The sequence below is a fragment of the Eumetopias jubatus genome, unplaced genomic scaffold, assembly GCF_037043125.1.
Source record: "Eumetopias jubatus isolate StellerSeaLion01/CBP00866 unplaced genomic scaffold, mEumJub1_p1.0 scaffold_6, whole genome shotgun sequence".
In the NCBI taxonomy this organism is placed as follows: Eukaryota; Metazoa; Chordata; class Mammalia; order Carnivora; family Otariidae; genus Eumetopias; species Eumetopias jubatus.
The window spans coordinates 34,625,523-34,642,580 of record NW_028274812.1 but is presented as its reverse complement, the minus strand read 5'-3'; the positions used below and the strand labels follow the sequence as shown (position 1 = coordinate 34,642,580).

The 17,058-nt window shown below is 36.2% G+C and overlaps 1 protein-coding gene across 1 annotated transcript in view; it reads left to right on the top strand.

The window, feature by feature from the left end:
- LAMA2 (laminin subunit alpha 2) overlaps positions 1-17,058 on the top strand; it is a 468,253-nt gene that overhangs the window by 345,656 nt on the left and 105,539 nt on the right. Inside the window, exons 38-41 of the mRNA XM_088023741.1 lie at positions 1,018-1,228; positions 7,253-7,369; positions 8,069-8,232; positions 9,521-9,659. Of these exons, the coding sequence (XP_087879867.1) occupies positions 1,018-1,228; positions 7,253-7,369; positions 8,069-8,232; positions 9,521-9,659 (631 nt within the window). The remainder of the gene's footprint in view (positions 1-1,017; positions 1,229-7,252; positions 7,370-8,068; positions 8,233-9,520; positions 9,660-17,058) is intronic.

Below are 17,058 nucleotides of genomic sequence, written 5' to 3'. Positions count from 1 at the left end.
TGAGTAGATGCTTTATTATTTTTTCATTTGATACACTGAGCTTTCCAAATGATTGCTTACAGTTTTCTAAAATTTTTGTCACACTTAGAAGTAGAAGATGCTCTGTTATTTATTTTTCATTTAGTTATGATTTCTCTTGCTCTAAAATGGATTAAAAGCATGTCTTTGCCTATATTTAAATAATTAAATAAATGATCTTTTCTGGAGCTGTCTCTTCCATAATTAGGCTAATGGACTTGCTTTATTAATTGCCTGTATTAGGGACTTCTAAACCATCAACAGTATTTTGTTGTTGTTTTTAATGAAAATATTTCTGAATAAATAAAGTTATGAATTTAGCAGTCCATTCTGTGCATTTGGTCATTTTAGGAAATGCTAAAAAGAGGAGTCATCAAATAATAAATACCTAAGACTTTGCAATTAGGGCTGAAAATTTGAGGTTGGGAATAGCAATCGTGATTTTACTAATGCAAATGAACTCTGTGACCATAGATTCAATAAAAAAAATACATGTTTACATTTATAGTCAGCTAACTTCAAAGTGATGGTGTTATTAATACTTAAATAATATATATATTACTTATATATATATATACTGCTCATTTAGTATGTATACTAAAACCAAATATATCAATGTTCATACCTTAAATTTCAAAGTAACAGAGAAAATGTATCACTATGGTGAATTAGGGTTTTTTTTTTTGGTATGTGAAGTGAATCATAAAATGTATTTCATCAGTCAGATTATGAGAATAACATGACTCTTTCCAATTGAGGATGCTATATTACTAATACACTTTAAATGTGTGTATTTTTTGTACTTTAATATATTAATTATAAATGGCCTTGCCACTTTTCTGTTTTCATCTTCATTTAGTACATAGTCAATCTGCTTTAAATTCTGTCTTATTTTTCCATTCTTTGAATGCTAGCATCTCTTTGTAACACAGTTTAATACCAATAAACCGTGAGGCAGTGACAAGGGCTTATTGTCTGTTATTGGGCGGGTGCTTGCAGAGCTGCAGAAGGCCTTCTGAAGAAGGTGAAGAAGTTATTTGGAGAATCCCGAGGGAAAAACGAGGAAATGGAGAAGGGTCTCCGGGCAATATTGGCAGACTACAAAGACAAAGTTGATGATGCTTGGGACCTGTTGAGAGAAGCCATGGAGAAAATCAGAGAGGCTAATCGCTTTTCTTCAGCAAACCAGAAAAACATGACTGCTTTGGAGGTGAGTCTTAGGGATTCTCATCTGAATCTGTAGGGATAGGGGAGAGGGTTGGGAGTTGAACATGGCTGGATAAGTCAAATTGCTGCGCATTTACCCAAATCAAGAACAACTCTGAAAGGAGATTTCTAAAAAGCAGAACAGGAAATGATCCTTAAAAAAAAAAAAAAAAAAACAGTGACCATTGCTATAGAATCTAATAAAATTTAGATAACAAGATATTGAAGATTCAGAGGACAGTGTGATACAAATGGGACCTTGATCTTAATGGCAACTGTTTCACTTTCTAGAAATACATCTTGGGCAAGGCAACTCAAGTCTCTAAGCCTCAGTCTTCAAACTACGCAATGAGTGCATTATACCAGAGCACATCCAGTGTATCTCTGAGTACTGACCTCATATGATTTTGTAACCCATACACCATTGTTTAGACATCTAGCTGCCATAGGTCACAAAAGTACCAAGTATTTCCTAATGGAATCTGGCACATTGAGAGTCCAATGCTTGGGAAGATTTTGGTTTTCTTTTTCTTTGCAATGTGTTCTACGCAAATGAAATTTTAAAAGGGACTAACATGAACAGATCACATCTGAGTAATTTTTTCCTCACAGACAAGAGATAATTCTCTCCTCAAGAAATGATGGGCAGCTTCTGCCTTTTTTAGACAGCTGATGAGGCTAGAACTAAAATAGATTCTTCTCTTTCTCCCTCCCCCCAACCCTTCCTTTCTCTTCCTTCCTTCCTCTCTTCCTTCCTTTCTTTCCTTAACACTTGACATGGCAAATTGAGCACTTTTCTCAAGAGTAAATTCAGCACATATGATGCTGAGCAGGAAGCCCGATGTAGGACTCGATCCCAGGACCCTGAGCCAAAGGCAGATGCTCAACCGACTGAACCACCCAGGTGCCCCGATGAGTTAATTTTTTAAGTGTTTTTTTCTAGTCCCTCTCCTGGGATATATCCTTGTCATTCTGAAGGAAGATTGAGGGGGTTCATTTTTTTTCTTAACTGCAGTATCTAATCTTAACCAATTTGGAGTCTACTGCTAATGACATGCTGGAAATATTAAAGAAAACGTACCATCTTGAGAGGCAGGATGCTGGGATACCTTCTTCTCCCCAGTGCCAGCATGATTCATCCTGCTCAGTGACACACCAGTGGTGTGACTTACCCAGATGTGCACCTCTCCATTTTATGGCAACAGTTTAAGAAATTAAATTTACCTGTGTGGAAAGCATAATAAGCATTTGGGAAGTATTTCAAGAAGAGTTATAGTGGCACAGTAAATGGTCCTTGCAGCCTCTCCTTCCTTTTAGTGATATTTAAAACCAGGAGCCATCATTCTTGGGCGCCCCTAGAGATGCCTAGAGCTTATGTAGTCAGTATGCGATTCTAAGTGGTCCGTTCTGTATTTTCATTTTATGTGTCATGCTTAACCAAAGACCTGTTAAAAACTTACTGGAGTAAATAGATAAACTGACTAAATTAACACCGGTAAGGCACAGCTTACTTAAGATTGCCAGGGCTGATTAGGTTGCTTACCAAGGTTCCTGCTAGACCAGCTAACTGAGAATCACCTGAACAGTTTGTTCAAAGACGGGTTCCCTGAGCTTCTTCCCAGAGTGTCAGTTGGTTAGTCTGGGCTGTAGCCTAGTTTTCATGTTCTAAAACTCTCCCTAGGTTAATCCAATGTGCATACTGGTTTGAGAATAACTGATACAGCTTATTATTCAATCACATGGATACAACGTATTTTAAATAGATAACTGCATTGTGCCTGTGTTCACAAAGAAGGGGCTATAATTAAGACCCAGCTCAAATGTTATTTGTTGATTTTAAGGAGATAAGCTTTTTTTTTTTTTTGTTAAAAACTCTTATTAAGCCCCTACTAAGTTCAAGAAATGTGCCAAACACAAAAATTGATTATATCCAAGACTGGTCCTTATGGTGTGGTCCTTCAAAGAGCAACATGAATATCAACTAGAAACTTAAAAATGCAAATTCTTGAGCCCCATCCCAAACCTATCAACTCAGAAACGGGGAGTGGAGCTCAGCAACATGTGTTTTAAAAATCCCTCCAGTGATTCGGATGTAGCCTTAAGTTTGAGAACCAGGGATATAAAGAATAAAACACCATCTCTGATGACTTCAGGTGACTTGTATTTAGTGAGAGGTGCACATAAGTAAGTCACTCTGTATGCACTGCAGTGATTATTATGGAGCTAAGCAAAGGAAGGGCATCGAAATCACCCATGGGTTAAGGAGGGCTTCACAGAGGACATGATAAATGTGCTGAGTCTTGAACGAAAGGCGCTAGTTGGTCAAAGTAGAAAAGGAAGAATATCCCAGAAATAGGGAAAACTATATGCAAAGACATGGAGGGGAAAAAAGAAAACATAAGAAATCTGGGGGAAAATTCAGTGGTTTGATAGGACTAGAATGAAGACTGCATGGGAACGAATAGCAGATAGAGAGCCGGAGAAGACAGACAAGCTCCAGAATTTGAGTAATGAAAGACCAAGTGCATTCTGAGATCAAGTGAAGGAATTTGGGTCTTATCCTGGAAACTATCATTAACAATTGAGATATTGAAGTCATGGATTAAAGTTATATTTTGGAAAATTTGTGAGTGGTTTATATGAACTGGAGAATTAGTTTTGTGTTAGGAAATAGTGTGGTACAAGGTTAGGAAAGTAGGCAGTGGTAATATTAAATGTCTGTCTGATACCCATCACAGCAAGGGGCTGTTGGTAACCAGGGTGTTTGAGACTGACTAGGAATGATTCCTGGACTCATAGACCTTACAATTCAGGTAGTTTAACCTCTCACAGTACATAATACTGTGATTAATATGGGCTAGGAGCATCCGCAAAAGAGTCACAAAAATGATGGCATCATAGCAGAGGCTGAGAGAAATGATGGAGTCACATGAGCCCAAACACAGAGTTCTGGAAGGGCAAGGTGATCTTACAAAATGCCAAAGAGAGCCGTAAAATTCATTGCCCAGCTCCGGAAGTGTGTAGCAGAAGATGGCTTTGGAAATAGCATTTGGAGTTAGATCATAGAAGCCTTTGAATGCAGCCTTCTGGAGGGGCACGGGCTTCGTGTGCACTTCCAGCGATGCAGAGAAGGCAGAGGGGACTGTGTGCCAGGTGGACCCCCAGAATGTGAGCCATTCAGTTATGCGAGGAAACATATACTGAAGAGTCAGTCCCCAAATTGACCATTAGAAGGATGCAAACCCACCCAACCCAAAAAGGTTTTAAACTTAGAGAGATTTGGAATGAATTAAGATCTGATTAGAAGTTAAAAGTAGAAATATAATCAACTTTGGTCCTCAAACGGAATCACGTAATAGTTATGCTTATGGCATACTTTGGGCGAATTCCCTTTATCCATGGGTCCCCTTTTAGTTCCTTGAACACTTGAAGCTTCCTACCTTAGGTATTTTTTATCCTACATCATTCTCTATCCTCTCTTTATTTACTTTTGTGGCACTCAGAATTACTTTAAAAATATTATCATATTAATCTACTCCCTCTATTCATTTACTCCCTCCAGGCAGGCCACGAGGAACATGTCTTTTCTGCCCACTGTACCCTCAGGGCCAAGAACAGTGTCTGGTGCAAAGCTAGAACCGAATTTTTTTTCCGGTGAATAAAGTACCATAAAGCAAAACCAAACAAATGTTATATCAATACTTTCATTAATATTTGGGAGCTCCAAATAGTCATCTTTCCTTGTGTCAAAGCTAGATTCCATTAGTATCTAATTTGAAAGTTAGCCACCTCTAAAATCTCCCTAATTTCTGGCTTATCATTTCTGCTTTAGTATGATAAAGAATACATTTTGACCTTTGCGTAACAATTGGTTCCCTAAAGTGACTCAAATGGAGCTTTTAGGAAGATTCTCATTCACTACTTAATTGAAATCAGAATGGATATAGCTCTTCACCTAATATCCATGTGGAAATATTCTCTCCCTCTGATTGGTACAGCATTTTAAATTAGCTTGATTCATGAATATAAACAAGCCAAATTGAGAAGATTATCAAATGTCTGAGTATGGCATGACTTTAAATCAGTTCACTAGGGACTAACTGGTAGTTATGGAAAAGAATGTCAAAGCCTTGGAAGATAAGATGTGACTTGTAATCACAACACCAGGACTCCCCTACCTGTGTTGTCCATGAGTAAGACTGACATAACAAAACTTGCCCTGAATTAGCCAGTGATGGGACTAGTTGAATGATCCAAGTGTCACCAGTGCAAGTCCCAGGAATGGACTCTAATTTCATTTATTCATTCAAAAAAATTTATGGAGGAAACTTTTCTAGGTCCTGAAGGTACAGTGACACATATAGACTGTCTTTATGGCATTTAATTTAATATAAATTAAAGTGACGGAGATGGTCACTAAACCAATAAGTAAGTACATAATATGGACGTAAAGTCTGGAGCATGGACTAATATACATACTAAGTGATATGTTCAGTGATATTAAGTAACAGTGCTTTTAGTAATCAAGAAGCAATCAAGACAGTTCAGTCTATAGAAAAAATAAAATAACTATCTATGTTTCTATAGTTTGTGGCCACCCTATAGAATAGAATTCAGATAAATGAGTGCCAAGACAAAGAATAAAATAATTATAATAGTTAGCAATTACATTGTGTTTACTGTGTGCTAGGCAGTGTTCTAAGCCAGTTCTTCTCCAATTTTACTGCATATATCACCTGGGATTCTTGCTAAAATGTAGATTCTGAGTTGAAAAGGTAGTGAAATCTACCAGCTCAGAATCTACATTTCTAACAGTTGCTAACAGCACTGTTTAATGAAAATCAGTGACACCAATTCATCATAAGATGCATGTAGAGTATAGGGACCGTACACAAATGCACAGCCTGTTGAACCATACATAACTGAAGAAGCATAACATACCGAAGACACCATGCAATATCACTGAACATACTACTGAGTATGTATATTAGCCCACAAAAAAGACAAGTGATTTCCATAATAGGAGAGACAGTGCTTTCATTGCTCAAGACCCAGGCTTTATCATTAGGTAGACCAGGGTCCAAACCTCTACTGCATAGTTAGTGTGACCTTGAGCAAATCATTTGTTCATTTTCCTATTCTTTGAAAAGGTGATAAACACAGGACCTGTCGAGTTAGTGTAGAATTTAATGAGAAAAGCCTATAAGCTACCTGACACATCTTGAGCTATAAATGAATATAAAACTAACACTGTTATCTGTATAAAAACATAAGTGGCAGAGGTTTAAAATAGATGCCATTAAATCCACAAGTGATTGGGAGAATGAGTGAGATATATCAAGGAAAAAAAAAAGAGGCAAAGTTACACTCCAAATAGAAAAATAACAATATTTCTCGCTCGTCGATTTTACCCTTCTAGGCTAGGAATGAGTTCCATGTAGTTTTGAGACAAGCTCTCAGCATCAAGGAAAAATTAGAGCTTGCTTTTTATGGAACAATCCATTAAGTTTATTCTTCCATGTGTTCGTTTCTCTTTTTTTGAAAAGCACTTCCCCTAAGTTCCCTTAAAAATCACACTTCTTCCAATTTTTACAGAACTCCCCTAGACTAAATCTGCTTATGTTTATGCTCACAAAATACTCATTTGGACTTCGATTCTGGAATGTAATGTCTACTTCCAATGTAATTCAGGGTGCTACCACATGCTCAGGAATATATATTCAGCACTTACACTTGAGTTTAAGATGGGTGTCCATCTTGCTTCAAAAATAGTTCTTAATTCCTCAACTAACATCACATAACTTTTCTTCTCGTGGATGACTTCCTCACACTGGGAGGAAGAAAGTACCTAGATAGACATTTAAACAAAATAACTCTTGAAGGACCGGCCAGGTAGTTGATATCATCCAGCCTCATTGTCAACACTATGTGCCTTGTTTGCAAAGCCTGTGTTCAGTCAGCTCAAGGAAGTCAGGAAGGAATATCGGGTTGGATAGGGCTTTGATGTTCTGTTCATACTGTACTACAGAAAAAGAAGGAGGCTATTGAACGTGACAAACAACAAACTGAGAACACTTTAAAAGAAGGCAGTGACATACTTGATGAAGCCAACCGTCTTGCAGGCGAAATCAACTCAGTCATAGATGTGAGTATTTCATAAAAGCCAAAATAAAAAAATAACAGTGGCATAGGTTTTCATAAGTGGGAAATAGTGATAAATCTCAGTAACATTAAGCAAATACTAATTTTTTTTTTCTTGTGGATGTCAAATCGTTTCTGCTTGATTCCATTGTGACCGTGCCTAGCTCTTGGCAACAGTTAAAACTTCACATTGTTCTCCCAAGAGACACGAGTGCCTGTGTGAGAATACTCACAACACTCCTATAAACCTGTATTTTTCTCCATAGTGATGAAGGGCATTTCTTGTTCCCAGGATAGCTCTTAAAATCCGTTTCAATATTTATATAAAATTGGTTAAAAGAGAAATGTAAACCTATAAGCGGACTTTCAATATAGTGCATAATGCAGTAGATGCCATACTATATGGCAATAGAAACACATATGGTCTAAAAAATCCTAATGACTATCATTTATGCATTTATACCTACGAAGAAGCAATTTCTTAGAAAAAGATAGTTAGGTTCTTCTTGGTGTAAATTGGCTCCATATAGTTCCTAACCTCTCTCATTAAATAACAGCTTTTATTCTGTATTCTCTTTTTGCTATATTAGTAAAATTGAAGTTTCGTAAAAAAAAGTGTGTAATTATATCTCCTAGAGAAATTAGTAACTGAGAGGAAGCTTGGATTCACTTACTTAAAATGCCCTCTCTTCTTATATATCAGTATGTTGAAGACATTCAAACTAAATTGCCACCCATGTCTGAAGAGCTTAAAGATAAAATCGATGACCTTGCCCAGGAAATAAAGGACAGGAACCTTGAGGAGAAGGTGTCCCAGGCTGAGAGCCATGCAGCTCAGCTGAATGACTCATCTGCTGTCCTTGATGGGTATGTCATTTATTGTCGGAAATGTCTATGTATCTTGACACTTGTCCAAAAGTTGTGACTAGCAGAAATGGTAGAGAATCTCTTTCAAATCTTGATTTCTCTAATTAGGAACATATGAGCTACAGGGCCTTTCTGTGGAAGAGCCTAATTAGGAGGGTCTGGGCAAAGCTCCACTGAAGCAGCATCAAAAGTCTGAGTTCAAAGTGGATTCAAATACGGCTTGGTAGGGAGTGAACATAGCCCTAGGCTATACTAAGAAAAAATATTTTCTGTTCTTTATTAGAGAGCACAGCGGTTGCTTTATTAGCATTTTAAATAATAATGGATAAACACACATCCTGCTTCAGATTCTAGTTTTATATTTTTAATGAAATCAAAACTATTTATTGGCTTTTGACAATGCCAAATACATAGGCATTAAGTCTGTTTCTTCTCTTTCAAACTCCAGGGAGACCCTACATACTCCCCTGTGAAATAACAGCTTACTATAGCTGGGACTCTTACATGGGTCCGAGGAGCAAGGTCAAGTGGCAAAGTGTGTCTGACCTATAAATAGCCTTCTAGGTCTAACTGGTATGCTTCCCCTACAATTTTGGGATTGTCATAATAAATATATAAATATCGGTCCTATAAGCCCCAAGAACAATTGCCTCAAATCTGTTATTTAATATATAACATGTGTAAGGTTCTATTCCAGGACTTGATATCATTGATACAAAGGAGACTATTAATGTTTGAAGACCCTGGCCACAATTCATGCACAATTCATTTTATAGTAGACTTTTGCCTATTTAGCAGGTAAGCTAGAAGCCCACAGATGCAGACTCCAGGTCCTTAATTAGGGATGTATTGGTCATGTAACCTGAGACAAGCTATTTAACTTTCTGAGATTCATTTGTTTTCATCTGGGCAGTACACCTCCCCTAAAGAGATTTTGTGAAATTCATTCCAGTGATATGGTACAAGTGCTCTGAAACATATAGCAAGCTTTACAAATGACCTAAAGGATCATCTCCCTGCTCACAGTTGCATGGTACATGTGGTTGCAGAAATTTTTAAAGGATACTATGGGTGTTTAAAAATCTGTTGGTAGTATTTCACAGCTGAATTATTTAGGAATATGAGTTTAAATTGAAAACTATAATACAATAAGTAGATACCTCATTATGACTTGGAATCATAATGATCTTGGCTGTGATCATTTGGAAGCCATATTTCTGATAAGTAGAATGTTCTTCATTTGAGTACCAACTGCTCTGATGTTCTTTTTGGGGGGTAATCCCAACAGAATCCTTGATGAGGCCAAAAACATCTCCTTCAATGCCACTGCAGCCTTCAATGCTTACAGCCATATTAAGGACTCTATTGATGAAGCTGAGAAAATAGCCCAAGAAGCTAAAGGTCTTGCGCACGAAGCTACAAAACTGGTAAGAACTGAATAGTGCTATGTACTAAGAATGCAGGTCAATCTTTTGGAAAAAGTACCTAAATGGAATTTCTCGAATTTAAATGAGCTCAGAAAAATCCCAGTAAACTAGAATATTTATTTTGAATTATTTTCAAAGGTTCCTTTTAAATCGTGTCCAAAATAAACTTTCAGTGCGCTGTAATAATAGAACTCTTTTCTCAGTCTCACTACTTCCTACTACTGATGAGGGTCTTGAAATTATTGCAGATGCCAAGCAGTTTTTTGCCACCAACTCACAGAAGAAAGACAGTCAAACATTAAGACTCTGGACAGGAAAATTTATTGCTATTGCTCCAAATACCATCAATAAGAAAGTGCCCTGAAAATTAACACCACTGCTTATACTCACCCACAAATTGGTTATATGTGAAGCTTGACTAGAAAGTATACATTTTACAAAACACATGAGATCATATGCTTCTAAACTATTTATACTATTGAATCCTGTATCAGTTTTATCAGTTGAAACCTGTACCTTCAAAGGAACCTTGGGCTGTTGTCGTTGTTCAAAATACATTTGGAAATATTTCAGAATTTGGGGTCTCCAAATACAGCACATTATCTGAGTATCTTCAGTACTAACAAATCTTCATTCTTTACATGTAGAGCAACATTTTGAAAATAAGTCATGTGATACACCTTCATAATACTATTTTAAGCTAAAAAATATTTCATAGGAAGCACATGCTGAGTTAAAATGTTCTGAACTAAATGTTCTGAACTCCTTTGGTCTTTGCATCAGAATTTCAGAAAAAAAAAACTAGATTGGACCTTTGATTGTGAATGATATACATAAACAATTAGTGCTAAAGAAACAGATCAATATTTTCTTTGCTTTGGTATTGGACACAAAGGGTTTTTTGGGCCTCAGGGATAATAAACATATTTACCACACTCTTAGAAGGTTTATCTCATGGTTGTAGTGAAAACATCATATTCCATCAGCAGTTACTACTGTTTTGGTTCTTCTGGAATAAGCTCTAATACCATATGCTTTCTTTATTTCTTATTCAAAATGGTAATACAGTTATAGCAGAAACTTCCCTATGCCCAGTTATCTTTTCAAAAATGAACTTATTTTTCAAATCTATCTTCTCATAATCTATTTTAAAGACCCAAATTTCCAAGTTCACCATTTTCATATGACCTATGCTTCATTATAGGACCATTTTAGTGTCTAGCTAGCACTGTGCCTAGCAAATAGTAGGCACTCATGAAGGAATGAATGAATGAATGTCATTCTAACTAATATCTTTCAAGTCTATCTATAATCATTTGTACCAGTCAAGATCTCACTATTGTCCTTGCTTCATCTTATAAACTTCTAACGTTGTTTTATTAAAAAGCTGTTTAATTTCACCCAAATTTAATACTATCACTTTATATATAGAAGACTGTAATTTTTATGCAGGCACAAAATGTTCTCTTTCCTTAACACTGATGCTTATACATGACAATCTAGCCAGCCTCAAACATAGAGCTGGGATGAACTATAATGCATTGCAACATGTCCTCTTGTTATCATCATTCCTTCTCTTTTTCCATATCCCACATAAAAAAATAATTAAATGCCTGAAAAAGTACAAAATAAATGCTAAAGAGAATCCCTTATTGATTAAATGGCTATCCGCAAACTCACAGAAGACTGATTTGTCCCAGAAAACTTATTGGACTGAACAGAAAGTTTGTTTCTTGAACAGAATAAGTAAATTTTTAATTTTAATGTCATGATAATATATAGTTCTGTTTTACTAGAAAATAAATATATTCGCCAGTCATTAGGTTGAGCAATTACATAGCTAGGACTAGCATTCTGTATATGTAAGATCTGGTATTATTGGTGGATAAACACAAAAGAGCGAGACTCAGTTTATTATTTATGTATGAAAGAATTCAAGGATAAAAATACAGGAGAGTCCTTTACTCATTTGAGTTTCTCCCTAAAAAGAGGGAAAAATGTTTTCAGTGAATCAGAAAGGACAAAGAAACAAAGGAGGAATTTACATGAGGAGAGAAAAGACCTGTTAGACAAGCAATAAAACAACCAATTACTACTGTGAAGAAAATGGATGTGAATTAATGTGAGAAGAAAAAAAAAGCATTGAAAATAACATTAAGGACAGAAACAAATGAATGGTAGAAATAACCTCAAAGCATAATTGACAGCATTTTTAAAGCAACTTCACTTTTAAGAAAATCTGCTTAAGTCTACCTATTTATAAACACACACATAATCAAGAAGGTCATTGAAAAGAAAATATGAGTGAGAGAAAATTGATCACTTAACCAAATAATAAGCAGGTGGAGGTTTTCTACGATTAAAGACTGTAGTGGAGCATTCCTATGTAAAGAGTAACAGCTACGTGTCTTGCATCATTTATTTATATTGAAATAAAGTATTTTGGAAGTGTAGACATTATGAAGAAACAAATGCTATTTTTCTGTTAGTCTCAGGTGGGCTAAATACTATAAAGCATTTGTTTTCCAACACGCAATCTCCAAGATAACATCTCATTTAGTATCTCTCATTGGTGGGTACAAGGAAAGGAGAAGGAAAATGTGTCACTTTAGAAAAGAGAATAGGAAGATCCAGTTATTTTGTTCTAATCTTAATTGCTTTGGGTCTATAAAAAGTCCTCTGATGCTAAAACAACAGAAAATTAAAACTAAAAAAAATTTCCAGATAGGTGAACTTAAAACCTATGTTATCAGCCAGATCAGGTTTTAGAAGTAGGTGGACAAATAGATTTCATATGCTGCTGGATGCTTGGAATCACCACCAGAGGCAACAGACTTCAGTGGTCCTGGGATATGAGGCCTCTGAGCTTTCCACTCGAATGGTCTTAAATGCTGTGCACTTGAATCTGGTGCCTTCCAATAACAAACAGCAACAACAATGAAAAGAAGGGTTATGTAGAGTGAATTCCATAGTTCTGGATCACTAAGATCATAAAGAATCATCACATAGTAATAATCACACAGTCTCACCTATTCTGCAATGTCATCTCCCTTCCTTTCCTTCCTCCCTCCCTTTCTCTAAGTCAGTGGAATGTGCTATGTCGTACATACTAACATGTAGGAAATTTAGGCAGTCATCACCTTCCCTTGGTATCTTTCATTAAAAAAAAAAAAATGAATCACCCTTTCACTCCTCTGGCAATGGGAGGTTTCCTCTCTTCAGTACCCTCTTGTTTACCCTGGAGTCATTGTCTCAAACTCACTCTCTTTCTCTCCCGCTCTCCCTCTCCCTGTCTCCCCCCTTCTCTCACCCTCTCACTTTTCTTCTCTCTCTCCCCCTCCCCCCTCTCCCCCCTCTCTCTTTCTCTCTCTCTCTCTCTCTCTCTCTCTCTCTCTCTCTCTCTCACACACACACACACACACACACACACACACACACACACACACCAGCAATATTCATTAATACCCTCTAGCCCAGGCTCCCCCTTCTCAATTAGAGTCAGTGTTCAGTCTGATCTTCACTAGAATGAGCATTAGAAATAGAAGAATTTATACTGGGCTTCAACTCCAGTACATTGTGTTCTTTCTCTTTAGTCTCCAAATTCAAGTTCTGTTACTTGCTACAATTACCCATCATTTGAGGGAGCCATAATTCTAAAAATCTTTAGCATGGTCTTTTCTAGATATTTCTAGAAAAAAATATAAAATACAGAATAAAATGAAAGCAATTTGTAAGTGACATCTTCTTTTTCATAGAAACAAGAAGAGTGAGGTAGTAAAGAACAGTGCTGTATAAGCAAGGTGTAGGCTTTAGATAAACTAGAGATGAGGGGTGGTCTAAAAAATATATTTTTATAGGAGGAAATATACCTAAAAATTAAGTAAGTTTAAAGCCTTGATTCTAATAAATACATGAACTGCTGTTGTAAGTGATTTTCTAGTGTTTATTCCTTTAACATGAGGAGAGTGGGAATACATAGCAACCTCAAAAGGAGTTTTCTCTTGCTTTAGGGTCAAGAGTCTAGGGAATAAACTGGATTTTTGTAAATTTACTTTTATGTGGCAGATCAGTGGGGAAAAAAACCCTGATAGGAAGCAAGGGCCCTAGAAAGGAAAGCCAGAGATTTCTGACAACATGCAGCCTGAGTTAATTCAGATCCATCCTAATGTTAGAAATTCATAGATATGCTAAATAAATTATAACTCCCCCAATTTAATGCATACTTCATTTTAGAAAGAAGAAACAAAGGGAAATCTAAAAGTACAGAGGGAGGTTAAAACAGAAAGGCACACTCTAAAGCTGGCACCTTTGTGGCTCAATGAATTTGGAACCTAAATATGCATCATAATATCTAGGGGCTGGGATTTTAAAGACCAGGCAGGGAGAGAAGACATCATAGATATCACCTTAGACCTATAACAGAAGTCTCTAATTGAAGGTCTGCAAAAACATGAGACTCTGGAACAATTGTCTTCATTAATGAGCACTCATGCCTTCCAGCCCCGGAACATTCCCGGAAGTCTTGTTTCTTTTCATGCCCCTGGTTGTGAAAAATGTGCCTCATAAGATGCTAAAATCACAAGCCTATGGATTGAAGTCCAAATTTATACCATTCATATGGTACAAGACTTTTCAAGCTGTGAAATTAACGGCAGGGGTACTAGTCTTGGCTACTAAAACCTCTAGAGCATCTAGGAAGATACAGAAAACTACTCTGTTTAGATACACTATAAATAATCAAGTAGGAGTGAGGATAGGCAGGCAAAGTACTTAACATGATCCTGAGATTACTGAAAAATCTGAAAGAGAATATAAAATTGTTTAAATTATTAAAATGTTAAAAGAATGAATAGAAAAGAGTGATGGAAGACTAAATTTCCATTTCCTATGGAAATTTCTAAAAGGAGCAAATAAAATTTCTAAAAATGAAAAATATAGTAATTAAAATTAAAAATTGAATGGGAGGGCCAAACAGCATATTAGTAACAGATGAAAGAGAATGAGTTAGAAAGAAAGAGCTGAAAACATTGTCCAGAATGCAACAAATATGGTAAAATATAAAAGGAGTTTAGGAGGCAAGGAATGCAGATTGTAAAAATGTAAGTCTATGAGGAGTTCCGAAGTCAAAAGAGTGAAAATAGGGAACAGTAATGGTCAAAGAGATACTGAAAATTTTCAAATATTGGTGAAAAATATGATTCCCCAAATTAAGGAAAACCATCACGATAAATAAAAATAAGTCCATACCTGGAAAGATCACTGTTAAACTTACAGAAACGAAAAAGAAAAAGAAAACAAAATCTTGAAATAATCTAGAGAGAAAATGCAGACTATCTACAAAGGAATAAGATTTGCTGGTTAGCATACTTCCCATTGAAGTCACAATAGAAGTCAGACAATGCACTAATATCCTCATGGTATTTTATATGATACAATATGCCACTCAACTCAGAATTCTATATCCTGTTTTACCTCATTCAGAGGGGAGGACAAAATAATGGCATCTTCAGAGAAAAACTGAGAGTTTACCGATTAGACTCTCACTGAGCTACTATAAAATACACTTCAAAAGGAAAGTCAACATAATCAAGGAAATTGGGGATTAAAGAGACAAAGTGAACAGAAAAATAGCAAATGTATACAATTTAAGTAAGTATAGTGAAAATCATAATGAAGATAATTACTAAATGTATGTAATTGCTTTAAAAAGTTGAGCCAAAAGAACAAGAGAACAACAACATGAAAATGGACAGATGGTCAGAGTTACAAGTTTGTAAAGTCCTTAAAATTTTGGGAGGAGAGTGAAAAAAGACTGATTAGATTTAAACTTTGTTAAATATATGTTTTAAACATTGAGGAAAATTATAGAAGAATAAAAATAGGGATATTAATCAGAGTTCTCTAGAGAAGCAACCAATAGGATGGATGGATGGATGGTTGAATGCAGAGATTTTTTTGAAATTTGTTTTAAGGAATTGACTCACACCACTGTGGGGGCTGTCAAGCCTGAGTTCTGTAGGACAAGCCAGCAGGATGAGAACCAGGGAAGTGTGGATGTATCAAGTTCAGAGACAGTCTGGAGGCAGAATTCTTTCATTTTGGGAGGAGTTCAGTCTTTTCTTCTAAGACCATCAACTGATTAGATGAGGTTCACCTACATTATGGAGCGTAGTCTGCTTTACTTGAACTCTACTGATTTAAATGGTAATTACATCTGAGATACTTTCAGAACAAGGTATAGACTTGCTTGACCAAAACCTGGAGACATAGCCTAGCCAAACTAACACATAAATTTAACCATAACAAACAGTTATACTTTCCCAATAAGTGAAGAGAAAAAGATGTGGACAGTAGAATTTTCAATCAATTCCATAGAAGGCCAAAAATAGAAAAACAGAAGCAAAAAAATGGTAAATATAAAACACAAAATATGATAGAATTAAATCAAAATACAGCAGTCGGAGTAATTATGACTAGCTGCCTCAAGAAATAAGCCCTGAAAAATCAGTTGCTTACCACAATCCATATTTCTGTCTCATAATGTAACCAAATGTGTGTCAGGCAACCCTACTCCATCTCGTAGCCACACTATACCATGGAGCCTCCGAGGTTGTCCTGGCAGGAAAAAAGAAAGACAAAAGAGACAGGCATGCTCTTCCCTGCCTTGGCCTGGACCACATCTGGTCTGTTGATCAGGAATAGTCACATACTTCGATCTAACTGTAAAAGATGCTGGGAAAAATAAGCACATCAAATTTTTGATGAACATTAACTGTCTCAGTATCAGGTTGTCTTCATAATAAATGCAAACAGATTAAAATTCCTAGATGACAATAATATTTATACTCATTTAAAAATGTTGAAAAAATACAGCCATCAATATATGGTGTACACAAAATACCACTAACTCTAAGGGTACAGAGGACTGAAAAAGAAGGGACGCAAAGAAACACACCAGGGCGACACTAACCAGAAGAAAGCTGGTGTACTAATATTAATAATCAAAATAGACTTTATATTTTTTTAAAAAAGAGTTATAAGAGATAAAGAAAATATCACAATATAATAAAAGGATCAAGTTAGCAGGAAGATTAAAAAATTTTGAACCCACAAAGTCATAACTGCGAAGCCTAAGAATGAATAAAGGCCAATGTGAGAATGAGGAAATCAACATAACTATAATAATAAAAGGAGATTTTAGGGCGCCTGGGTGGCTCAGTCGTTAAGCAGCTGCCTTCGGCTACAGGTCATGATCCCAGGGTCCTGGGATCGAGTCCCACATCAGGCTCCCTGCTCGGCGGGAAGCCTGCTTCTCCCTCTCCCACTCCCCCTGCTTGTGTTCCTGCTCTTGATGTCTCTGTCAAATAAATAAATAAAATCTTTAAAAAAAATAATAATA